At 38.6% G+C, this 27,099-nt stretch overlaps 1 protein-coding gene and 1 long non-coding RNA gene across 14 annotated transcripts in view; one reads left to right on the forward strand and one right to left on the reverse strand.

Moving 5' to 3' along the window:
- The window catches only part of LOC126619435 (uncharacterized), a 119,764-nt gene that overhangs the window by 81,722 nt on the left and 10,943 nt on the right, over positions 1 to 27,099 (reverse strand). For 6 of the 13 annotated variants that reach the window (XM_050287809.1, XM_050287812.1, XM_050287808.1 and 3 more), the window contains exon 1: positions 14 to 320. The exons of the other annotated variants lie outside the window; for them this stretch is intronic. In XM_050287809.1, the coding sequence (XP_050143766.1) occupies positions 14 to 305 (292 nt within the window). In that variant the 5' untranslated portion in view covers positions 306 to 320. Of the gene's footprint in view, positions 1 to 13; positions 321 to 27,099 lie in introns of those variants that run through there. 13 annotated transcript variants of the gene reach the window in all.
- The window catches only part of LOC126619445 (uncharacterized), a 34,355-nt gene continuing 7,648 nt past the window's right edge, over positions 393 to 27,099 (forward strand). The window contains exon 1 of the long non-coding RNA XR_007622054.1: positions 393 to 443. This is a non-coding gene — a long non-coding RNA (uncharacterized LOC126619445). The remainder of the gene's footprint in view (positions 444 to 27,099) is intronic.

The following is a 27,099-nucleotide window of genomic DNA, read 5'->3' on the forward strand; positions in this document are numbered from 1 at the left end:
AGGGGGTACTTACTTGAGCCTGGGCCTAAGGCCGAGAGTGCACTGGAGGCAGAGACCCTGGCTGGGAGTGAGGCCAAGGAGGGGGCGTTGGAGGAAGGAATGACCGATGCTACTGTTGTTGGCATTGAATTTGGGGGGCTAGGGTTTGGACTGTACGGTGATGATGAAAAGACAACCTGGGATTGGAGGTTATAGCGATTGCCAATCCCAATCATCGTCTCTCTATCAAAACCCCACAATTCTTCCTCGCCATCTCCCTCCCTACTTTCACGCGTTTGAACATAAACTTTGGGGGGAATAAACATAATATATTTGATAACTTCTTTTATTTGAATTAAAACTTAGCCTGGGTTGTTAAATTTCTCCATGTAGCTTTGTGGTTTTCAAAGCTCTTTTTGTTCATAATAGTTCTAGAACTTATCACTCTTACTATTTTATTTCTCGTTGATGGTTTCTTGCTGCCATTGTGGAATTTGTTGGTTTCCGTTAGTTTTTCTGTTTCAAAATTTTAATTGCACATTTTCTTCCTTGCCATGCATATTCACTCAGTAGTTTTGAATAACAACCTAGATACTTGCTCACCACACTCAAAGAAAGGATTTTGTGAGTTGCAAGAAAGGGATGAGATAAGGGGAACTTTTATAGCTGAGATGTCCATTAGCCTTATTTGCCAAATGTGGTAGTGGATGATGGCATCACTTTATGACAAGGGCTTTTTAACTAAAAAAATTGAGTCTTTTGAGCTTAGCTCCATGTTGGTGTTGCATAAGATTATTGACAAAGCTAGAAAGTAGACCTGCACCATGATTAGAAGCGGGTCTTATTACCAAATTGTATTCATTTGTATTTATTTTTCTCATGTCTCGTAATTAAATTCTCTTTGGTATTTCTGAGTGTACATACATTTGTTAATTCTTTTAAGCGATATGGCTATTGCTTAGTGGCTGATAGATTTGGCTTTTACCAAAATTTCTTTTATGGGAAATTGAGAGGCAACTAGAGTTTTTGGGTATTAAATTTGAGAGAAATGGGTATGGGAAGATTGAGAGTGCTTGTATGTCTCTGAATTCATACATGTTTTGTTTCTGATCATGCTTTTTTATTGTTGTTGCCATTGCGGATTGGTTGGTTTCTGTAAGTTTTTCGGTTTCAAAATTTTAATTGCTTTGCACAAGTTGGACCAACAGATGAGTACATACCATTATTAGTACTAGGAGGAGGGATTGTTGTGTTAGGTTAGTACATGAATTGGTGTATGGTTGATTATGGGCCTGCGGGATTTTATTGCTTCTACTTATAATTATTTTCGGTTACATTGTTCAATGTCCTTGCACTAACCTTTCGGAAGTGTTGAGTTCAATTATTTCCAAACGGTGGTCTTAGTTGGCATTATTGTTTTGGAAATGGTAGTGGAATAACCTTCACGTGTTTGAACGATAAGCTTATGGGGAAATAAACAGAATATAATTTGGTAACTTCTTTTACTTGAATTAAAACTTTGGCATGTGTTGTTAAATTTCTCATGTAGATGCATGGATTTTGTGGTTTTCCAAGCTTTTTTTGTTCATAATAGTTTTAGAACTTATCACTCCTACTGTTTCATTTCTTGTTGAGGAGGGAGATGAAAACTATACACTTTTTTCACGGTGGTTTAGGAATGTAGTCTATTACTTGAAAAATATAAATATTTCTTCTCTTGTGAAAGTCTTTGTTAATGCAGGATGCAAGCAAGGTTTTACACCAAATTTTTAAACCGTAGCTGCGTGGTAAACTTCCAGTGGGTAAACTTTAAGGGGGTAAATTTAGTGTGCATAGTGGAAATAATCTTAAGTCAGCTGGTACAGTTGATGGGCTTTACTTGACACACTATATGTACGCACCTCGCATTCCACATGTCACTAGTGGAATGTTAGACGGTCACCCTGTTTCCTTGCATAAAGTTGATGAGATCAAGTTGATGGAAATGGTATGCACAGTCTTGCGAACTCATAAGTCATCATATTTTAAGTGCTGATGTTAAAGGACGAAAAGGGTCACACTTAACCCATGATTTTAACAAACCGTTTAGTCGGTTTGTCAACAAAAAACACACGACCCTTTTCGTCATTTACTTTGACATCAACACTTAAAATATGATGACTTCTGAGTTCGCACGATTGTGCATACCATTCCATGGACTTGATCTCATCAACTTCATGCATGGAAACGGGGTGACAGTCTAACATTCCACTAGTGACATGTGGAATGCAAGGTATGTACATATAATGTGTCAAGCAAAGCCCATCAACTATACCAATTGACTTACGATTATTTCCACTATACCCCCTTAAAGTTTACCCACTGGAAGTTTACACCGCAGCTATTGTTTAAAAATTTGGTGTAAAACCTTGCTTGCATCCTGCATTAACAAGGACTTTCACAAGAGAAGAAATATTTATATTTTTCAAGTAATAGACTACATTCCTAAACCACCGTGAAAAAAAGTGTATAGTTATCATCTCCCTCCTCAACAAGAAATGAAACAGTAGGAGTGATAAGTTCTAAAACTATTATGAACAAAACAAAAAAAAGCTTGGAAAAACACAAAATCCATGTATCTACAGGAGAAATTTAACAACACAGGCCAATGTTTTAATTCAAGTAAAAGAAGTTACCAATTTATATTCTGTTTATTTCCCCATAAGCTTATCGTTCAAACACGTGAAGGTTATTCCACTACCATTTCCAAAACAATAATGCCAACTACGACCACCATTTGGAAATAATTGAACTCAACACTTCCGAAAGGTTAGTGCAAGGACATTGAACAATGCAACCGAAAACAATTATAAGTAGAAGCAATAATCCCGCAGGCCCATAATCAACCATACACCAATTCATGTACTAACCTAACACAACAATCCCTCCTCCTAATACTAATAATGGTATGTACTAATCTGTTGGTCCAACTTGTGCAAAGCAATTAAAATTTTGAAACCGAAAAACTTACAGAAACCAACCAATCCACAATGGCAACAACAATAAAAAAGCATGATCAGAAACAAAACATGTATGAATTCAGAGACATACAAGCACTCTCAATCTTCCCATACCCATTTCTCTCAAATTTAATACCCAAAAACTCTAGTTGCCTCTCAATTTCCCATAAAAGAAATTTTGGCAAAAGCCAAATCTATCGGCCACTAAGCAATAGCCATATCGCTTAAAAGAATTAACAAATGTATGTACACTCAGAAATACCAAAAATACCAAAGAGAATTCAATTACGAGACATGAGAAAAATAAATACAAATGAATACAATTTGGTAATAAAACCCGCTTCTAATCATGGTGCAGGTCTACTTTCTAGCTTTGTCAATAATCCTATGCAACACCAACATGGAGCTAAGCTCAAAAGACTCAATTTTTTTAGTTAAAAAGCCCTTGTCATAAAGTGATGCCATCATCCACTACCACATTTGGCAAATAAGGCTGATGAACATCTCAGCTATAAAAGTTACCCTTATCTCATCCCTTTCTTGCAACTCACACAATCCTTTCTTTGAGTGTGGTGAGCGAGCATCTAGGTTGTTATTCAAAACTACTGAGTGAGTATGCATGACAAGGAAGAAAATGTGCAATTAAAATTTTGAAACAGAAAAACTAACGGAAATCAACCAATTCCACAATGGCAGCAAGAAACCATCAAAAGGAGAACGATGTAAGGGAACTATCAAAATCTTCAATTTATGCCCTACAAAGTTGGTGGCACAGTAATTAGATTTTTGTTTAAAAATAAAACAAAAACCGAGATCTAATAGTTAAAAAGTTCAGAGTATCCTATAATTCGGAGCACCGTAGGATTTCTGCCAAAACAGATTCACATAATATAAATGCAATCAGTAAGAATAAAGCTATAAGGTTCATACTACTAGGGATGCTATCATAGATTTTTCGAGATACCGCTCGCAAATGAAAGAACAAAATATTCGTTCACTAGTCACAACTAATCAAAATAGAACCAAATCACCATTCTTTCACTCAGATTGCAGCAAGAGGCCCCTAAATAAACTCATGATATCGATTAAGCATACAAAAATGCTCGATGATGTGAGCTATTAATATTTCCACCAGATAGAACATGGAAGAAACAATATAAAGAGAAGAGATTCTATCTGGTGGAAACAATATAAAGAGAAGAGATTCTCTCCGGATGTCTTCCAACATAATTTTTGACCGTCGGATGAAATTTGAAATGCTCGGATCACTTGATCCGGTGGCTTTGGTGAAAGAGATCCGGTCCAATTTAAATAACATAGGAGCAAAACAAGATAACCAACATAAAAAAAGCAAGAATGGGAGGGGAAGTCGAACCCGGACCACGGGAATGCTCTTAACCAACTAAGCTGCAAGCACCTTGTATTCTCAACACCCATTTAAACATCACTAACGTAACAAAACAGAAATATGGTAACAGAAAACTAGCTTGAAGAGAAACCAAAAACCAAATGGAAATGCAGAAGCAAAGCAGCTGAAGAAAAAAAGAACCCAGCAAAAAGCAGAGGAGAAGAAGAAGAAGAAGAAGAAGAAGGAGGAGGACCTGCTGAATGTGATCAGTAGTGACGTTGTTAGGATAATAGGCTGCCATCATGGGCTGCATCTGCATCAGGTGCTGCTGCATCTCTCTTATATACGTCTACTACCTCTCTGCTCTGCTCCTCTACCACAAACAGAAAGACACTTCTCTCTCTCTCTCTCTTTAACTTTCTCACTCCTAAAGTATGAACAGGGCTTTTTTTTTCAGAGTTGAGAGGCCACACCCTCTGCGAAGGGTGCAAGCAAGTAGAGACAGAGTTTTTGATAGGGATGCCTTTGCCGTTTCTTTTCTTCTATTTTTTATTTTTCTCTCTGTTCTTTCACTCTCTCTCCCCTTACATACAATGACACCACCACCGCACAGAGATATAGACACAGAGGGAGAGAGCTAGTGGATTATATAAGATGGAAAAGCGTGCCCTTTTGGGGTTTTGCTTGGTTTGGGTTTTCTGGGTCAGTTTCTTTCTCTCTCTCTTGTACATGTCGAGGAGAGAAATTTACAACCACCGCTAAGCATATGGCTCAAGTCCATTAGTTTACAGTGTTTTAATTTTTTCACATGTTACTGGCTGGATTAACTGTTTTAGTGACATGTTCAGTGGGTGAGCTGAACTTAACCATGCATGATTGAATTTAAAATGACTACAATGGCAACTCGTTAGAAGTATGCAAGTTAAATTTAATTTTGTGTGATTGACTTAGAAAATTATCACAAATACGTATGATTGCAACGCACAAATTCCTTTCAGTTGAACATTTTGTCAAGCACGTGGTGTGCATGTTGTCCTCTATTGATCGACCCAATTGAGTCCTCTCAATACCTCATGCCAAGTGCTATTAGATGTGAACAACATTTCATTGATATTAGGTGAGCACAAAAGGGTCTCGTACCAGGCATTTGAAGGGTCCTTTAAGGACCTACTCCAACTATTTCTCTAACCTACGAAAGGTCCTGGGGCCACCCGAGTCTCTATATGAATTTGCCCCTGTATATCGATTTAAAATATCGCCACAATAATATCTAAGTTGAATAAGTTAGCCTTCTGAAAAAATATTGATATTATCATCACATTTACATGTCACCAGTTATAACCAGAGCCGGGCCTGAGGGTGTGCAACAGGTGCCACCGCACAGGGCCCCTGATTCGGAAGGGCTCTTAAATTTTGATTACATGTATACAGATGCATATAAAATAGATTATATGCAAAATATAATCTTACTTGTAGTTCTAGCACAAGCGGTCTAGCTCCTCTTTCTTATAGCCCATGTGTTGGGTTTGAATCCCAACGATGTTGTTTTGTTATATTTTAAGTTTTTGCAAATTTGTAAACAAGAGATAACAAAAAAGCATTCAACATGTATCAAACTCAGAACCTTTGAAGGTAAGGAAGCTAATCAAACAACGTATAACGTGTATCAAACTCAAAACCTTTGAAGGTAAGGAAAAACACCTAGCTGATCAAACAACGTATTTTTGTTGCAGTAACTTATAATATTTTAGTTTTATAGATGAAAAAATTGAAAAAATATAATAATAATAAAATATAACATTAAAAAAATGAAGAGCCTCCATCTAAGTTTTGCACAGGGCCCCTCAATACTCAGGGTTGGCCCTGATTATAACGTCTCAGTTATATCTCCATTCCAGCTTGATTGTACTTTCACATTTAACATGTAATTAACTTACGCTATCGTCACAACAACATGCTCGTTACAAAGTAACTAGGGTAACGTGACCTACTATAAAAGACAAAATGGATCAAACATGAAGATATGTTAATAGGATTTTCAATAGGCGACAGGTCACAAGACTCACAACAATGTCTGTTGAGTTATTTGGAATCACAGCTCGAATCCAAGAAGTAACAAGAGATAGAAATTAACAAGGTATTCTACCCTGTAACGTGACCTACTATGAAAAAATTGATCCACACACCCCAAGAAGATATTCTACCCTGTAACCAGTGACATATCTAGGTCTTCTGATCTTTCTTTATGTATATAATTTTGTGTTCAAACTCTCATGTTATTATAACTTATATTCGGCTTGTTTGAAAAATGTTTTTAAATAATTGAAAAAGTTTTTAGATTCCAAAAATATTTGAGATGTTTCGTGCAAAAAATACAGTTATTTAAAAAAACTTCACAAACGAACATAGACATAGACGGAAAGAACTTCGCTGTTGATTTTTAGGAGTCATTGATTTTTAACAGCCAAGTCCGACATAGACATTTGTATCATAGAATAGGTTTACCCGTGAAAACAAAGTTACCGCATTGACTGACCATGGAATTTGTGCAAGTGTTCCTTGCCCCCCTTAAATTTTTTTGGTTCCCTGCAGTGGAGGAGGCGACGTCTTGCTCTTGGGGCAGCGTCTGTTGGTGTTTGTTCCCTCCTCCTCTGCTTTGTGACTCTTGTTTCCTGTGTTGCTCCTCTGTGTGGGCTTCCTGTTCTCTTTGGCTTTGGCCTTGGTAATGTTATCTCTAGTCTTTAAAAAAAAAAAAAAATTTACTGCAAAATGTCACAGCTAGCTGACCTGACAGCACTACCATTAAATGCACAATAATTGAAGTGTAGATATTTGCTGAACTACTCGACCAGTAACTTGAATACCTCAAAGGAAGATATTTATTTGCTTTTATCTCATATCTCAGTTAGGCCAACTCCAATATATGAACTAAAACCTATAATTTCCTTTTTATTCTCCTCTAATTCATTCAAGTTTTAATTTGGATCTAAAACTCAAAACTTTAAAAAAAAGCTAGAAATTGGCCTAGATTTAGCCTAGAAAATGATGTAGGCCCCCTAGCGCAAGTGAAATTCGACGCTTGATCGCCAGATACCCCAGGGGAAGCGCGCACACGAGCGACGTGCCAAGGCTGAGACCGGCATGGCCCCACCCACGTGGGCATGTTGGTTACTTGTGCCAATGAGCGAACGGCTCTTTTTAATCCAACGGTTGAAATAAATAGGCCGTTGGATCAACCAATGGCCTACATTCAAATTTTTTTTTATATTTATTGAATCCAACGGCTGAGATAAAATATAATCAAGTCTAACTGTAAAAAGTAGATCTAACATGCCAAATTTAAATCCAAAGGCTAAAATAATTAAAAAAATTATTTAAATATTTATCAGAATTTGAATATTTTTAGGTTAAAATGTTCATAAAATTAATTTAGAATATTCTACATAATTTTTTTTAAAGTTAATTTAAAAAAAAATTAGCTAAAATTCATTCCTTAATAATCTGAAATTAAAATTTTAGACCAGAAATGTTGAAGTAAAAAAGCTGTTTCTGGATAAAAATATAAATTTTTTGAGCTAAAAATTTTAAGTTTTAGATCAAGGGTTGAAGATGGTCTTAGTAACTTGTCGAATATCTGGAAGAAATATATTGGCATCTGCATGCGTGATTCATCGTATAAATTCATTAAATCCTGGAAATTATAATCTGGCTAGGATAGGGACCCCAAAGAGTTCACATGCCCCCTTGTACTCTGGTGTCCTCCCCTCCTTTCCAACTGTCCTATCTCTCCCTCATTAGGCCCCTCGATGATTAGCAATGTTAAACCTACTTTCAATAGTTATCCCTCTAGCTATACACCTCCAAAGGGAGAGCATCTAACTATCTTAAAACTTTACAAGGGTCAGCTGGGCAAGTTTTTTTTGAGGTTGTTGAGAAGAGTTAAACATGATAGTACGAATGGGAGCATTGTGCCATCTAACTATCTTGTAAGGGACATACTAGGCAGTTTCATTTTGTGGGTCTGGGATGAGATTCTAAAGTTGCATTATTTCAAGCCAATTGTGTAGTCATGTGAACAAATTAAAAGGACATTTTATATAGTTCAAGGGGGGACTTTCTTGATCGCCTGATTCAAAGATCTAAAAAAGAAATGACTCACATCCTCCACTTTTTGTTCATTTGTGCAGAGGCATATTTTTCTCCTTAATGATTTTAGATTTTTTTTTGGAAAGCGTAGAATCGTGAAAAAGAAAAGTTAATCCTCATCAGTTAATCCTCATCAATTCACTACGTGACTGATTTATGAAGCATTTTGTAAATAACATTTCTGCAAATAAATAAATAAATAAATAAATGAGACTATTTAGTCAACGAACTGTTGAAAAAAATGTACGGATTCGGTAAAAGTATTAAAAACCGTATATATATTTGGTACAATTGATTGACTAAACTGTAGACATCGAAATTTCGGTAAATAAATGTTGACCGATAAATCAAAGTGTCAACGCTCATGTATTACATAAATTTTACACGTAGCGTGTGACTCAACGAAAAATTGAAATGAGTTGGAAAAGTCATCAAATAGGACACGTGTCAACACCTGGCAGAAACGACTTATTTCATCTGGGATATTATATTCAAAATTAGGTCTTGGAAATTTCTATAAATAGAAGCCAATTTCATTCATTTGAGGAAAACCAATTCATATTACACCTTGAAGCTCTGAAGCTCTGAAACTCCGAAGCTCTCAAGCATCTAGGTTCTCGAAGAATCAAGAAAACTCTCTTCGTTCTTCGTTCTTCGTTCTTCGTTCTTCGTTCATCGTTCTTCAAAGATCAAGCCCCAACGGCCCTTTGGATCAACAATCATCCATCAATTCAAGATCAAGCCCCGACGGCCTTTGAAGAAAGTGTTCTTCGTTCCTCGTTCATCGTTCTTCCAAGATCAAGCCCCGACGGCCCTTGGATCAACCATCCACCAATTCAAGATCAAGCCCCAAAGACCCTTGAAGAACTTCCACCAATTCAAGATCAAGCCCTGACGACCCTTGAAGAAAGCACCATCGTTCATCATCCGTTCATCCTAAGACCAAGCCCCAACGGCCCTTTGGATCAACAAACGTCGACAAATCCACACATCCAACCATTCTTCAAGATCAAGCCCAAAAGCCCTTGAAGATCCGTTCATCACCATTATTCAAGATCAAGCCTCAACGGCCCTTGAAGAAACACTCATCCTCAAGATCAAGCCCCAACGGCTCCTTGAAGGTCCGCTCAAATCCACCTTCAAAGATCAAGCCCACGGCCCCTTGAAGAAACTTCCAACAGTTCATCCAAGATCAAGCCTCGACGGCCCTTGGATCAATCACACATCCACAAATCAACACCTTACGGATATCGAATCAGAGGATCAAATTAGAGAGAGATTGTAACCCAAAACCATCAAAATACAAATATTTGTTTGTGCACGTCATTCTTGTCTCTTTCGTTTCAGGAATTTTTCGTGTTCACATAAACACCATTTGTTTTAATTGATTTTTAATATAGATAATCTTTACAAAAAAAATAATAATATGAACAATTCCAATTATAAACACAAAATTTTATAAATAAGCTATTAAGTGAATTAGGAGTAGCTCCCTCCTCATCCCTTAGAAGCCAAGCATTGATCAAGTTCAAAAAAAAAAAAAACACCATCCTAAAGGGTTAGTTGTGCACCTTCGTTTTGTGGTTGTGGGATAGAAAGTCACTGAACCATCATGATGCTGTCCTTATAACAGCAACAAGTTGCCTTACTTTCTCCAGCACGTGGAGAAAAACCTACCTAATAGACTAAATTAGATGTTGAAGTACCAATATTTCAAAGCAATCACATATCGTTGAATCGTGAAATCCGAACACTTGCCATATCATGTGTCTCTACACTTAAATTTACTTATCTTTTTTTATTGTTAAGAATTAAGGTTATAATTTTCGTTATGATAAAAAGCTAGGTCATATGAATTACAGTGTTTTACTTAAAGAGGGATCCCAGAGTCCCCTATGGTGTTGGAAACTTGGAAAGAATAGGAACATGTTATTGGGTGAATAAATAGTGAAGTCAAATCATGAAGTAGATGGATAGATAGGTAAGGTTGGTGGTGCTCCCACCTTAGCTAACATAATTTTCGTTATGATAAAAAGATAGGTCATATGAATTACAGTGCTTTACTTAAAGAGGGATCCCAGAATCCCCTATGGTGTTGGAAACTTGGAAAGAATAGGAACATGTTATTGGGTGAATAAATAGTGAAGTCAAATCATGAAGGAGATGGATAGATAGGTAAGGTTGGTGGTGCTCCCAACTTAGCTAACATGATGGGTGGTTGGGTGTCTCAATTGATTTGTGTACTCATATTCCAATCCTGTCTTTTCCCTTAGTCCTTCGCTTCTTTTTTTCTTTTCACTTTCAGGCTTTTGCCGCCTTTGTATATAGGCTCTGGGGCTTGTTCCGGACCCTTCCTCCCACTCTTCGACCTGTGATTTTAAGTCTGACTAGGGTTGACCATTGCAACAATGCACTAATGTCGAGTGTTAGGTTTTGATTTGTTCATGCTTTTGGAATCATAGAAATATGAATGGTTTCGACAAGCTCACGTCGAAGTGATTGATCTAGCATTTTTTCTGCATGATACTTGGTTTGTTTATTGCTATTGTACCAAAACTATGATAACCACAAGGGGATTAGGCACTTTGACTCTTGCGAGGCTATATCTCATAACTAGAGATATATCCTTTGTATTTATTTAATCCTCAATATTATCATGTAATTGTCCCAAGAGATATAGACAGTAACAAATCAAAGTAAAAATGTTAATTTGGCAATATTCAAATTAATTTCACATTATCCTATATTATAATTTTCTAACACGATAATTCGGTGATTAATTTGAAATAGGGGAACTCTCATATTCTCATTGTAATACTGGAACTCTGATATTCTCATTGTATAAAAGTAAGTTATAACCCTAGGGACTGACAAAAACCCTAGCCTATAAACGATTGGTTGTTTGCTGCATTTGAACAGAGATATCAACCAAATTAGAAACCCTAATTTTACTCCATAATTTGATCTCGTTTTTGTTGTTTTTTACCGACGACTGAGGATGAGTCAGAAAGGAAAAGTTGTGGAGGAGGATTAGCCTTTGCCTTTGGACTTGTACATGGTTGGAATTTTACTCTGCTCTGCTGGCATACTGCTATAGGAGACTCCCACAGTTCAAACTTCAAACCATATGTACATACTTTTTTTTTTAACCAAAGATAGAGATATATTAAAGACGAATAGAAAGGTTTACATCCTTAGCAAGAAGATTAAACAGAAAATCAGGGCCAATACAATCCCAAGAAAAAGATCGGCCCTCCTTAAAGGCATACTTAGCCACCGAGTGAGCAGCACGATTGCCCTCTCTAGGCACAAAAGCAAAAGAGACAGACCTCAGCTTTTGCGCTAGAACCTCAATGTCGCCGAGAATACACTCAATACTGAAGTCGACCAACATTTCCTTCTTCAGCATCTTAATAATCGAACTTGCATCAGATTCAATGATGATGTCATTAAACCCATGGTCAATACAGGCCAATAAAGCATACCTGATGGTTGAAGCTTCAGCAGCATCGGCACTATGGCAGAATCCGGAGCCTATCCCACTAGCCGCTTTGAGCAATCCAGCAAAATCCCGACCCAGCCAACCCACCCCTATGCGCATAGTATCTTTACACCAGGCTGCGTCAGTATTAATCTTAATAGTTCCGAACCTAGGTTTCTGCCACTTAGTACAAGTAATTTCTGGAGCCATGATTGTCTTCGGCAGCCTCAGGTTATAGTCATCGGCGTCCCGCGCCAAACAGTCTTTATACTCACTAGTGCTCTTCCTCCAGGCCTCCAAGATATCCAAAGGCTGACGATGGATCCCTTTAAATACCACTTCATTTCTGTTTTTCCACAATCTCCACAGGCCAAAGGCAAATTCTTAGCGAATGTCATCCGCATTGTTCCTGTCCTTCACTTGGGCACAAAAATTGCTCCAGCTTTCTAGAAAGTCACTTCCCTCCAGGACATGGGAATTGAGGTGTAGAGGAGAACAAAACCAGAAGACATGGCTAATTTCACATCGGAAAAACAGATGGTTTTCAGTTTCATTAATGGCGTTACAAACACCACATACATTGTCAATTCGCATATGACGTCTTTTAAGATTCCGTCTGACCGCCAGAGCATTGTTGCAGCAACGCCAAATGAAGCTTTTGATCTTGTTTGGAATCTGCAGACTCCAGATGTTATTCCATACCAGATTTAGCTTGTTACTTTCACTAGGGGCGCCTCGCCCTTTCCTTCCCAAAGCACCTTCTTCCATCAGCTTTATAGCCAAGCTGTACCCAGTTTTAACTGAATAGATCCCATTGGTAGCATACTGCCACACCAGTCTATCATCAATGCCAGCATGGCTGAGTGGAATGCTTAAGATCGGTAATACATCTTCCCGCTGAAACCCGATCCCGATCGAGTCCGTTCTCCAAGAATTAGTAACTGGGTCGATCAGATCACAAACCATGGTTCCTTCGAGATTTGGCTTCGGATTGACTTTAAAGGTTGAGGGTTTAGGGAACCACAGGTCCTTCCTGATGTTAATGCTTTTCCCATTTCCCACCCGTTATCTAAGACCAAGGTTTAACACTTTCCGAGCTTCAAAGAGACCTTTCCATCCCCATGAGGTGTTCTTCCCTTTAGGAGCTTCTCCAAAGGTTTTCCCCGGGAAGTATTTATCTCTCAAAACCGAAGCAAGGATGGACATAGGATTTAGGGTGATTCGCCATCCAATCTTGGCAAGAAGAGCAAGGTTGACACATTGGATATCCTTGAATCCCATTCCACCAGCCTTTTTCTGTTTCATGAGACGATCCCAGGAGATCCAGTGTATGCCCTTACGTTGTTCATTACCGCGCCACCAGTAATTTCGAATAGCTCTTTCACATCCCGACACACGTCAATGGGGAGTCTAAAACAACTCATAGCAAAGTTAGGCAAGGCCATAGCAACTGATTTCACAAGGATCTCCTTTCCCGCCTGGGACAGGTACTGCTCAGCCCAACCTTACATTCGAGCTTCGATCTTATCCCGGATTTCGGCAAAGACAGCTTTTTTTTAGTGTCCAAAATCGGCCTGCAGGCCTAGATATTTCCCAAATCCCTGTTTGCTTTGAATACCCAGGGAGTTCACGATTTTGGCTTTCCTACATTTCGGGGTATTAGCACCGAAAAAGACCGAACTTTTGGCCAGATTAATCACTTGACCGGAGCCCCGAGCATAAGTCTGAAGTACTGCCACTATACTTTCCGCCTCATCCACTGAAGCGTTTCCAAAAATCACGGAGTCATCCGTAAAAAAGAGATGCGTTAACGGTACACCAGTAGGGGATAACTTAAAACCGTGGAGGGCACCCCTTTCCAGGCTTCTCCTGATTAACATTGAGAACCCTTCAGTACAAAGAATGAACAGTAATGGGGATAGGGGATCACCTTGTCTGAGCCCCCGATTCGGCCGGAAGTACCCCGTTGGGGAACCATTTATGAGGACACTAAAAGATACGGTAGATATGCATTCCTTTATCCAGCTGCAGAAGAAAGGCGCAAAACCCAGGCTAACCATCATACCCAAGAGGAAATCCCATTCAACCCGGTCGTATGCCATGGCCATATCAAGCTTGATAGCCATTCCAGGTTAGTATCCTTTTTTCTGGTGGAGTAAGGAGTGGAGGACTTTGTGCACCACTAGGATATTGTCTTGGATTTGCTTCCCTGCCATGAAGGCATATTGGTTCTCCCTAATCACTTTCGACATCACCTTCTTAAGCCTATTAGTGAGAACCTTGGCAATAATCTTGTAGATGACATTACATAATGCAATAGGCCTATATTGCGTCATATTTTTTGGGCACTTCACTTTCGGAATAAGCACTACGTTGGTATGGTTGAGTTTGCGAAGCAGGGTTCCCGAGTGCCAGAAGGCTTTAACAATCTTGACTACGTCCAGCCCGACCGTGTCCCAGTGGTCTTGGTAAAAGCAGCCAGAAAAACCATCAGGTCCCGGAGATCTCGTAGGAGGAATTTGATATGCAGCCTCCATAATTTCACATTCAGATACCATAGCAGTTAACCCACGGTTGTCCTCATGGGAGAGCCGACACTCCATGCAACTCTGAACTTCCTCCACAAGATTAGGCTTACAAGACTGAAATAGTTCAGTAAAGTAATCAATAGCCGTATTACCGATCCCTTCAACATTTTCCTGCCAGATCCCCCTGGCGTCCTCTATCCCTCGGATCATATTAAAACGTCGCCTTTTTAGCGTTTGAGCATGGAAGAACTTGGTGTTCTTATCGCCCTCGCGAAGCCATTGATTCCTAGATTTAACTTTCCAGTAAGCCTTCTCCTTCTGATGAGCAACAATGAGCTCCTTCTCTTTTTGCTTAACATCCTTTGAGGCAAACTCATTAGAGTTGTAGGCCGCCCTTATCTCATCCTTCAGTTGCTGAATTAGTTTCAACGAATTCCTTCCTCTTCCTTTGTACCAGACTTTTAATTTTCTTCTAAGATGTTTCAGTTTTTCCAAAAACGGTACGCATGTGAGCCATTAATCTTAACTCTCTAATCTTCCCCGACCAAATTACGGCACTCCTCCGACTTGCTCCAACGCCCATCGAACGAGAATTGCCTTCCCATCCACTTCGGACCTTTATCGGTCGAGAGGAGCAAAAGGGCGTGATCAGATCCTTCCAAGATCACATGCTTAATTTTTGTGTTGGGGTACATTTCATACCATCCTAAAGTCGCCAGCCCATGGTCAAGGCGTTGCTGAATAGGCAGGGACTCTCTGTTATTTCTCCAGGTGAAGGGGTAACCTTCATAACCCAAATCCATGAGTTCGTCTCAAGCCACAAAATCTCTAAAGTCACGTAGACTAGCAGCCGGTCTGTAATTTCCTCCCTCCTTCTCTTCATTACAGAGGATATCATTGAAGTCTCCTAGGAGGAGGCAGCGGTCACTTTCTTGGGCAATACGCTTTGATAATTCTTGCCATTGCACCATTCTCTTCTTTTCATCCGTACTAGCGTAAATAGCGAATAGTCTCCAGCTGCAGTTCATCTTTTCATCCCACAGTTTGAGTTCCACCAAAAAGTCCTCCGATTTCATTAACACCACCGGGGTCTCATCTCTCCAGAAAACACATAAGCCACCTCCAATGCCCCGAGGCTTCACAGCGAACCAGTGTTCCATACCCAATCTCCTTTTCAGATAGACAAAACTCCTACTTTTATTCTTAGTTTCTAGCAGAATAACCATGTCAGGGGTGTGAAGCCGGTTCTGCTCCAGCAAGTTGTCGACTGTCAGGTCACCCCCGATACCCTGACAGTTCCACGTGATTATCTTCATGGATGCGTGGGGGACCCCTTACGGCTGGTCTCCTCCGCCTCTTTAAAGAAACAACCTTTCCTTGGTCTGGTAGCTAGTGGCTCATCAAGAGTAGTAGTCGATGAAAGCGCCATTTCCTGAATGTTGCTTTTTCTCCCTTTCTGTTCCTTCATTATTGCCTGAATTATAGGAACCAGTTGAAATGGGTCATCCTCCGTACTCATTCCATTCGCAACAGTGCCATCTACACTCACCAGCCTTTCAGCCTCCTCTCCGTTGTCTAAAATTCCATCACCATTTCCATCAATATTGAGTGGTTCACTATTCAAGTCGAAACTCTGACCTGTTGCAGATGACGCACCCGTCAGGTTTCCATGGATCTCCTGTTCAGGGATTTCATGGAGAATAACGTGTTCCGCGCCTTCCGCAATCACTCCTCCTGGTCCAATTAGTCCTGCATCGAAAGCAATTTCTCTGGCCTTTCTTAAATCTTCTTCCTCCTAACGTTGGTGACGGATTTTGTCAGCTAGGTTAAGTCTCCCTTTATTCAGGCTACTTGAAGACCAGCGAGGTTTGTTTGGGGATATGGCAGTGTCAGCCTCTTCCACATTGACCGTGTCAGTATAATCACTCCCACTGAACGATCTCGAGGCCCCCAGTTGTGAGTGACTGCCCATACCCGAAGCTGTGGATGACCTGCCCGATCGTTTTCCTCCATCTTGTTCCTCACTGCGATCATCTTTCCATCTTCCAGAATCCATGCGTCATCCACTAGACCCTCGAGGAGTCCTAGTACTGCCCCCCGCGCCTAATGTTTTACCCCTCAGATCCGTAAGAGCGTCCAATCCCTTAAACGCAAACCCCTCCCCCAAATCCTCAGAGGTTTCCCCTGCAATCTTCCCTAGATCCTGGGAACCTTTGCACACTCGAGTAGCATGTCCCAATAGACCACAAATGAGGCAGTATTTAGGAAGCCCTTCGTATTTAAAATCAACCCGCATTTTGCATTCATCAGGGAAATTAACGAAAGTACCTCGCATAAGGGGTTCACGGACATTGAAATTAATTTTTACTCGAAGAAATCTTCCGATGCAGTCTCTACTACCAGATTTATCCACCGATTTGACCGTCCCCATTAGGCCTCCGATGGATTCCGCCACCGCTTGAGTCATGCTTAGAACAGGAACATTGTGAATCTGCACCCAGAACATTCCTAAGGAGAGAGGAGCCCATCTGTTGAGACCACTGTCCGTCCGATCCGCAACCATAACTAGATCGTTTTTAAAGTGCCAAGGATGATCTGCATCCACAACTCGTTGTAGATCCCTTTGACCTGCAAATCTCGTCAGAAATCTCCGGTCACCAATGTCCCTGATAGAAACTCATTCCCTCCCCCACCACAGAGACATGAAACAATCTATGAAAGCTTCCCCATTTACCTTTTTAGAGGTGAGCACTTCTGCAATCAGAGTGTATTGGAGTCCCACTAAAGCACCCTCTACATCCTTCCTCTGAATGCTTATTCCGCCGAGCTCTTTCTCGGACAGTTTCAGCTTTGACCCAAAGCGAGAGCCCAGATCCTCCAGGTCCTTCTTGGGTTTATCCTCGCCCATTATCAGACCTACCCCTCCTTTCAAAAGAAATGGGCGATCCCCAACCAAGAGTCCAGATCCTGAACACCAAAGACTATAAGCACCCCCCAGATCTAAACCCCACCAACCCCCTGATAACCCTAGACCCAGCCAGAAATCCCTAAAATCTCACTCCCAAACCGCCTGAACTCTCCTCCCACCTGCTCACCGAACAAGGATACCGAGATTCGCCGACCCAGCACGAGATGGAACAGAGCCTAGACAGGTGAAACCCTCCAGAGGTCTCCGCCAACCCCCTGAAAACCATAGACCCAGCCAAAGAATCCCTAAATTCACACTTCCAAACCGCCTGAACTCTCCTCCCACCTGCTCACCTAACAAGGATACCGAGATTTACCAACCCAGCACGAGATGGAACAGAGCCTAGACAGGCGAAACCCTTCCAGAGGTCTAGACGGAAACCCTCCGGTGGTTTAGACGAAACCCTCCTTTCGAGGAACTCAGAACCTGTTGGAATTTATTAGGTTTATTTAGGAAATTAATTAGAGATTTGATTTGATTTTGTAGTAGGGTATTTTTGGCATTTACGCATTAGGGTTTCTTAGGTTTATTGCTCTATAAATAGAGCTTGTAATTTAGTTTGAGAGTAAGTTAGCCATAATGTAGTCTCTTAGGGTTTTGTAGTCGTTTCGGCATTCTCGTTCTTTTAATAATATTCATATTATTTGTTAGTCTTGTTCGTTGCGCACTCTGATATTCAACTTGGTATCAGAGCAGGTTTCATCCTTCGGGATTTAATCTGCTTTGGGTTGGTATCCGTTTGCTTGTGTCCGTTGTCGTCCGTATTCGTCTTTGATCACCTGCTTGTTTGACGAAGCCTAGACCTGAGAACCACAAACTCGGATCGAGTTCGTCTTCGCCTTGGATCACCTGCAGTCCGCTCAGCACCACCATTTCCGCTGCTACATCCACACGTTCACCGTACCCGTACCCACTCGTACGAGTTAGATTTGTCACAACCCTATGAAGTCCCTTTTTGCAGTTTGATTTTGCACTAGAAGTTTTTTGTTTGCTGCAATTGGTTGCAAGCCTCGTTTGCTGCAATTAGTTTTGCATGAATTGAAGAAAGGCAGAGAGAAGGAAGGAAAAAAAATGAAAAAAAGGGAGTAAAAAAAATAAAAAATAAAAAAATGGTTGATTGTTTGAGGCTTAGGCCCATACAGGCAAGAAAGAAATATGGTCTGTTTGGTTGGGTTTTTTTATTGTTTGTTCGGAAGTTGGAATTTGCATTGGCATTGGTATTGGCATTGACATCGGCATTGGTATTGGCATTGGCATCGATATTGGCACTGGCATTCGAATCTTACATTGGCACTGGCACTGGCATTGGAATCTTGCACTGGCATTGGCATGGAAATCTTGCACTGGCATTGGAACCTTGCACTGGCACTGGCATTGAAATCTTGCACTTGCACCGATGGAATTTCGTATTGAAATTGGCATCGGAAGTTAGCATAACAAAGCTTGCATCCACATCGTCTGTTGGCAAACTCATGTCGTATACCGCCATGAGTTTGACGGGGGGTGTTGGAATTTATTAGGTTTATTTAGGAAATTAATTAGAGATTTGATTTGATTTTGTAGTAGGGTATTTTTGGCATTTACGCATTAGGGTTTCTTAGGTTTATTGCTCTATAAATAGAGCTTGTAATTTAGTTTGAGAGTAAGTTAGCCATAATGTAGTCTCTTAGGGTTTTGTAGCCGTTTCGGCATTCTCGTTCTTTTAATAATATTCATATTATTTGTTAGTCTTGTTCGTTGCGCACTCTGATATTCAACTCGAGACTAACAAAATAATAGAAATATTATTAAACAACCGAGAATGCTGTAACGGCTACAAAACCTTAAGAGACTACATTGTGAATAACTTATTATCTAATGAATAACAAAGCACTCTATTTATAATAAACTAACCCTAAACCCTAATGCTAACGGGCTAAGGCCAGAAAACCAAACATTAAAGTAAACCTAAATACTAATATTTTCCAACACCCCCCGTCAAACTCATGGCGGTACACGACATGAGTTTGCCAACAAGCAGATGTGGATGCAAGCCTCCAAATTTCGATGTCGATGCCGATGCCAATGCCGATGCCGATGCCGATGCTAATTCCAATGCCGATATCAATGGCAATACCGATTTCCGAACAAACAAACAAACAAAAAATCCAACCTTTTTTTTTTCTCTTTTGGCCGCATGGGCCTAAAAAACCAAACCTTTTTTTTTTCACTTCTGCTTTCTTCATGCAGCAACCAAGTCGAGGATGGTGGGTGGACGGTTCTGCAGATCCAAATGGGGTAAGCGCAGCGGAGATGATGGCAGATTCAACCTTTTTTTTTTTTTTTTAACAAACTAGACCAACGACAATCTAAACAAGGAACAAGACGAACAAAACAAACTGATACGAATCAAGGGCAGATTAAATCCCCATATGTACATACTTTGACTCTGTACTTTATTTTCTCAGGATTCCACTCGGCCTTTCTGGTGATAAATATTATTTTATCTCCTGTCAGGATCCCTGAAAGTATGTTTCCTCGAAAATGACGTGATGGAATTACACCAGAAAGTATGTTTGGCCTGATTAGCGTTTGCTAATATATATTTTATTAGCCCAGTAATCGCCAATGACGTGATGGAATTACACCAGAATTTATATATTTATACAACGTACAACTTTCGAAGCACAAGATCATTATCTTAATCAAGAATATCTGGTCTGGTTTCTCATCTGCAAATACGAATTAAATAAAACTTAAAGTAATTAATTAATAAAACACAGTATTTAAGAATAAGATTCGTGCACAGTTGTGTGAGGCTAAGAGTACGTAAACAGACCAGGTCCAAAAACATCATCGTTTTAAGAGTATCTGCAAATCTGCAATGTTGTTTCTTTAAAGATATAAAAGAGTATATTTACAGAAAAATAAAAATAAAAGAAGAAAATTGAAAGAGTATCAAATTCAAAGGAGAGTACTGCTGTTTGCTGCTGTAAATATTGATTCCCTTATATCAAACCCTACCTAAAAGCTGTCATTGCCACTTTCTTTAATTTGATATTTTCCTCATCTTAATTTACTATGAGGAGAAAATCATCAAATCCTGCTTTTCATTCTGTTTTCTTTAGTGTAAATATTGATTCCTTTATATCAAACCCTAGCTAAAAGACAGACCAGGTGCATGCATTCAAGCATCACAATTGACTTCCGATGCAATATGTTCAAGGCAAACTGTACCGGGATGATTTTTTTTTCTTTTGTTGGAGTATTTTAGGATGAATATGGATGCTTACTTAAACACTAGTCGGTGCCATATTTATGGGTGCGACACACAATAACACTTCCTAGCAACACACATTTTATTATTAGAACTCTACTATAATTAATTTAAGTTGTTAGATATTTGTGTCGACACTAATCTGTAGGTACTCAAACACATGTTGGCTAGTTTTGCAAAATGAAGAATGATGACAACCATGACATGACTCACTCACATACAAGTGGCCGAGTTTGTAATAGGAGTAATGCTGGACCAATTTGTTAGACCAAATTTACAAATGATGTGATGTGTTACTAATATGAAATAGTTATGTTAATTCACACTTAAGTAGTAATTCAATTATCAACAACCACCAGTGGTGGATCCAGAATTTGAACCTTAGGTGGTCCCAATGTTAAATACAAGTTTTTTAGATAGGAACTAGAGCATAAGTGCGCAAAAAAAAAATCAGTTTATTTACTTGGTGGGTTTGTTGTGCATGTGTCAACAGAAATCAACATATGCCAAAATAATCTGATGAGTGATATAGAGAGAACTTGTTGAGTGTTGTTAACGCAACATGTCGAGATATGCCTAGTATGCATTACATTAAACATTTAGTAGGCACAAAAAGAACTCATACCAAACATTTAGATAATCGTGGAAAATACTTTCACATGTATATTCTCTGGGATTGGGTGGTCCTGGGACCACCTTGGTCTCTATTTTTATCCGTCCGTAACAATCACGTCATCTGATATACAAAACATGTTTAAATAAATAATCTTCTTAGCATTACTCTTATAATAAAAGTCGAATTTGAGTTTTGAGTTTATGTTGCAATGGAAAACCCCTAATTTATATTTTTACGTTATTTAAGATTTGAGTCTTTTAGTATTAGAGAACGTTTAACTCATAGAGATCACATAAATTTCTAGTATTAGCATTGGAAACGGCAAGTATAACAACTCATATAATCACATGATCTTAGTCATTGATATTGATCCTCTATTATTTTATTTTTGTTCATACATTATCTATATATGCACATTCACCCGTTCTAAGTCATGCATGCAATCGTTTTAAACAATTTCGATGATACTCTCGTTGCATTGTTCTCCTCCCCATAAGCCTTGAGTGGCTGAGAATCCTTAAAGGCTAGTTGTTTACTAAAGTAATCATTTAACCAAGTCACCAACCATTTGTTTAGAATTGAAGTGGTGGGAGTCGAAGCACATAGAAGAGGGTGCCAAATTATATGACTAGGTTTTGCAGTCAAAACGACAGCTAAGCTGCTGCTAGAGTACTGTTCAATATGACATGCACAGTTCCACATGTCTGTAATTTTTTAGCTTGAAATGTCGCACCACATTCCCATTTTCGCACAGCAATCCCATGTCCATTGGGCCCTAGCCCAAGGAGAGATTTTTTTAACGGGATTTTGTTACGCGATGTTAGTATTTTACATGTTATAATATAAATAGATGACATAATCGTAATAAGGATAATGTAATTGTATTAGAACAAAGGTGAATAACAGTTAATATGCTATGAAACTATAGTATTAATAAAATGGTGAACTGCCAATTTAGTCCCTGAATTATCATCATAGTGAAAATTAGGTCTCTAAACTATTTTTTTCAGAAAAATCAGTCATTGAATTATAAAAATCTGCCAATTACATCTCTAATATTATATTCGAAGCTACTATATTCAATATTATGTCAATTTAAATCACGTTACTTGCATGTGATACACATTTGAGGGTAAATTAATAGTTTTTCATAAAGAAATAGTGTTTGAAGTTAACTTTGGAGGGTAAATTGGTAGTTTTTCATAAGAAATAGTGTAATTTAGCTTCGGATGGTAAATTAGACGTTAGATTCGCAACCTATATGAAATGTTAGGGCTTATAGGCAAGAAAATAACAGTATTACACTCTAAAATGTGACAAGTGACTTAAGTTGATGAAAAATTGGATAAAATAGCTTTGAATATAATAGTAGGGACGAAATTAGCAATTTTTTTATGAATTTAAGGAATTATTTTACTGAAAAAATAATTTAATTTTCACTAAGGTGATATTTTGGGACTAAATCGGCACTTCACCCTTAATAAAATGATGTAACAATCGGACTACGTAGAGTGTCAGCTGAGTCCATCGAATGCGCCTATGGCAGGTCGACTTTTGTCAAAAGGTTCGGGATTTTGTGGCTGGGTTCAGATGTGGTTCTTTAACTTGCAACTAGCTATTTTTTAATCCGACGTCGTTCTTTCCTTTGACTTGGCTTTTGTTGACATCGAAGACTCCAAGACGGTATCCAACGTCCTATGGATATCCCTTTGACACTCCTCGGTCTTCACTAGCAGTATATCGACAGTTGTGGAGTCATATAATCAAACTATAATGTTAATAGTTAAATGCACCATGATATGATGAATAGTTCTACATCAAATGATCACTTATGTCGATATGACACTCACACTGAAATTATTATATACTTATACTCTGGGAAAGAAGGGTTTAGGCACTCACAGTTAATTCCAATTCAAAATTATGTTTTCTTGTGATGTGTGTTCTTAAATTCAAGTTTTGTTGTTTTGAATGAAACTATAAAAACGCAAACATAAATTTAGTTAAGTTGGCTTGTATACCCTTCTCTACACTGAAGTTCGAACATAGAATATCCTCTATATTAAAAAAGACTATGAAATTAGTTTTATCTTACAATAACATTTTCCAATTCAAAATCATGTCTTTATCTTATATTTATGTTTGCTGAATTTCATTTGCTATGTCTTTTGCATGATTAGTGATAAAGGTTGAATTAAATTATCCCTTTAAATTGTTGTTAGCTATAATTCGTTGATGTAAGTCGAAAAAAAATCCATGCCAATAAAATGCGTTGGTGCTAAAACTCGGACAGAGTTTGGACACGAGGTTTAACACGTGTTTGCTCCGAATGTTATTTTTGGTCTCAGTATCATGAGATGGTTCAAGAGAAAGAGAGAATATGCATGGCACTATTGGTAGTTGCCAACATACAATATTTGTATTTGAGTATGTGAAGCTTGTGCGTTAATCTAACTTTTTAACTAAATGATTGTGCACCGAGTGGGACACTAGTTCGGTTAAGTTCTTTTATGTGCCTCGAGTGAATGAGGGCTTAAAATTCAGTGTAATTTTGTGTATGCTTGTCTAAAACGTAAATGAAACCGAAATAGAAACTACAACGATAAATAAAATGCAATCATTTCATGATGGAGTCAAGATTACAAACTTTCACAAAAATAAAATCTAGGCTAGTCTTACCTTAATTTTCAAAACTTCATGGTGAGGCAAATATGAAAATAAATAGATTGAACGATGATTTAAGTACGACTGGTTAAGGATCAGTAGCGTGGTACCGATCTTTCCCTATTTCAATTTATTTATTTTATTTGAGTAACCACTATTAAATTCAAATATCTTTATAATTAGGTTTTAAATCGTGGATTGCAAATGTTTAAATATGAATTATAATAGATTTTGTAAGGAAAAAATATTTTGAAAAACATGAATATGATAGTTTGTTGTTATGGTAAGAGAAATAAAAGAAAAATTAAAAAAGTATAAAAAAAAACTAAAAAAAAAATGAAAAGGGAGAATCGACATTGAGCTAGCGACTAAATATAGATTTAGTTGCTACCTTGACAGCGATAATTTATGTTAATAATCGGTACTACATTACCGATCATATCATTTTCTATTTTACTTATTTATGTTTTTTTTCTTTTTCCATTGATTTTTTTTCCTACCTTACTTTATTTAGATTCAAATACCTTTAGATTTATATTTATATCCTTGTTTTCGATTGTTTTGACATGGATGATAAGAAAATACATTATGTAGAACATGAAGATGATAGTTTGGTGTCATGGTAATGGAAAAAAAAGTAAAATTTTGACCCAAAAAAAAAACTTACAATAGTGGTTTATAAATGTCCTACCTTCGGCAACAATTTTTTGTCCAGCGAACCATGGTTGACCTCTGAGATTAAAACTAAACTCTACCCCCTATTGATAGTAGTCTATAAATGTCCACCCCTGGCACGAATGCTTTGTGGGGGCAACAATGGTCCATCCGTGTGATTAAAACTAACCCATACCCCCTACAATGCCCTTCCCTCGGCACTAATGGTTCGTATGAGCAACAATGGTTGATTTGTGCGATTAAAACTGAACCCTACCCCATATTGTTAGCAGCTTATATATGCTCCAGCCTCGGCACCAATGCTTCGTGCGGGCAACAATGGTTGACCCTTGTGCCAAGCTTGCCTTGTTTTGCGTGTCGTATTTTTGTTGGAAATGTGCCCTAAAGCCAATCATGTGATGATACTTTACGGACATTTCACATGTTAAACTAATCTAGTTTTACATATAAAGGGCATACATTATTGTTTGAGCCGTCTCATATAAATGTTATATGCTTAAACGATAAAGTCCAAGGAATATGTGATTGGGAGAATGTAATCTAATGAAGTTAGATTCATGAGACCATTCTTTCGTAGACACATCCTAAACGTTCCTGATCATAGGAATGTCAATTGGGCGTTGACAGTCCGTTAAGATCAGTACGTACTATGTCTTCTCTCAGGGAGAGTGATTAGTCTCGAGTCATTGGTGTGTGTGACATCAAGACAAGTACGTAGGTGCTCAATAGAGAATGAGTTCACTGAACGTGATCAACGAAGAGTTCTTATATTCCATGTCACATGAGAACTCATGGTTGGGATAATGCAAAGTAGTCCTTTGACCTGAGGCATCACAGTTGTCTTGTGGTTAAGTCCTTGATCTTTGATTATGTCAAAGTCACCCCCTCGGGGTGTCCACGGCATCGTTGGGGTTAAGCCACTTAGCTATGGAGACAAGTGAATGCGCAACAAGGGATCTCTAACCTTCAAACAGTTGAGGGAGAATACTCTATGATATGATTTGGAATCTCTGGCCAGAGTATGAATGAGATTAGGGAATGCGTTCCAAATCACATTCAAGGAAATCATATAAGCACACGAATCACATTGGATAGTAGACATGAATAAATAAACTATCATACCAAACAATGTGGTCAAGAGTATTAGATTAGAGAAGGACCGTATTGCATTTGTAATCCCAAACTGAATAGGTTCTCTATCCTCTTCTGATTAGCTTGGGTAACCATGATATGCTGCTAGGTGTCACTCATGGTTTGTGGAAGCCCTAAACGTGTGTAATCACTAAAGGGAGAATTGAAAATAGTTTCAATTCACAATCAATGTAAAATGGTTTTAATCGCCCACTACCTCGCTAAAAGGAACCTAATGGATCGCACACCATAAAAGGTGGAGATTGAAGATTAAACGGAAATGAGTAAGAATGATTAAATGGTTTAATCATTTATTTATGGCAAGGATTAATTAATATGTTAATTAATCAAACGAATAAGTTCGTTAAAGACTTCGGGATAGTTTTGGACCTTAAGGCCCAATGGGCTTCGAACGTCAAGCCCATTAACTTAAGTTGTATGACAATTTAATGAATGAAGATTCATTAAAGCCCAAAAGCCCAAAATCCCCTAAATGGCCGGCCATAGTGTGATGAATTAGGGTTTTGGTTATTTAGGTCACTTAAAGAAGTGACTATATAAATGACTTTATAACTAAATATTCATTAAGTGATTAAGGGTTTATTTTGGGGGAAAATTGGTGAGAATTGTCTCTCCATTTTCTCTCTAAAGAGGCCAACACCTTGGAGGGTACATCTAGCAATCCTACTACTCCAAGGTCACTCATTTCTTCTACAATCAAACCTTGGTGAAGAGACTTAGAGGTTACCTATTTTGGGAACTTGGAGAAACCTAATTTTCCATCCAAATCCATGGATCTAAGAAGGAAGGAATGAAGGCCCTATCTCTTTGGGTGATTAGCCTTTGCTTATGCAAAGAGGAATCTACAAAGGTAATAATTTCAACTCACTTTGTTTTGAGTTGATTATTGGTTCACCAATCTACTAGGCTTTGAATTTCATGGTAATGTTTTGTTTTTTAGTACATGCAAGCATGATTCCGCCTTTAATTGTTAATTGCATGCCATATGATGTTGCTCAAATGAACATGTTTTTCAAAATAAATCCTTCAATTTTCTGTACGTCGAGCCTCCTCAGTTCCCTTACAAATTATGCCTCGTTTTGCGCCCTCATTTTCCGTGTGCCAAGCCTGCTCTACAATTAACAAAACCTTGACTAACTCTTCAATCAACCCAACTGCTTTTTAGCACAAACCCAGTTGCTCTTCAACAAAACTCTCTTGTTAGCTTTTCAGCTACAATCCCAAAGCCTTCATTTGAAGCAAACGCTGCTTACAATCCCTGAGATACTAAACTTTTTACAGCTTATC

This window comes from Malus sylvestris, chromosome 4 (assembly GCF_916048215.2).
Source record: "Malus sylvestris chromosome 4, drMalSylv7.2, whole genome shotgun sequence".
Classification (NCBI taxonomy): domain Eukaryota; kingdom Viridiplantae; phylum Streptophyta; class Magnoliopsida; order Rosales; family Rosaceae; genus Malus; species Malus sylvestris.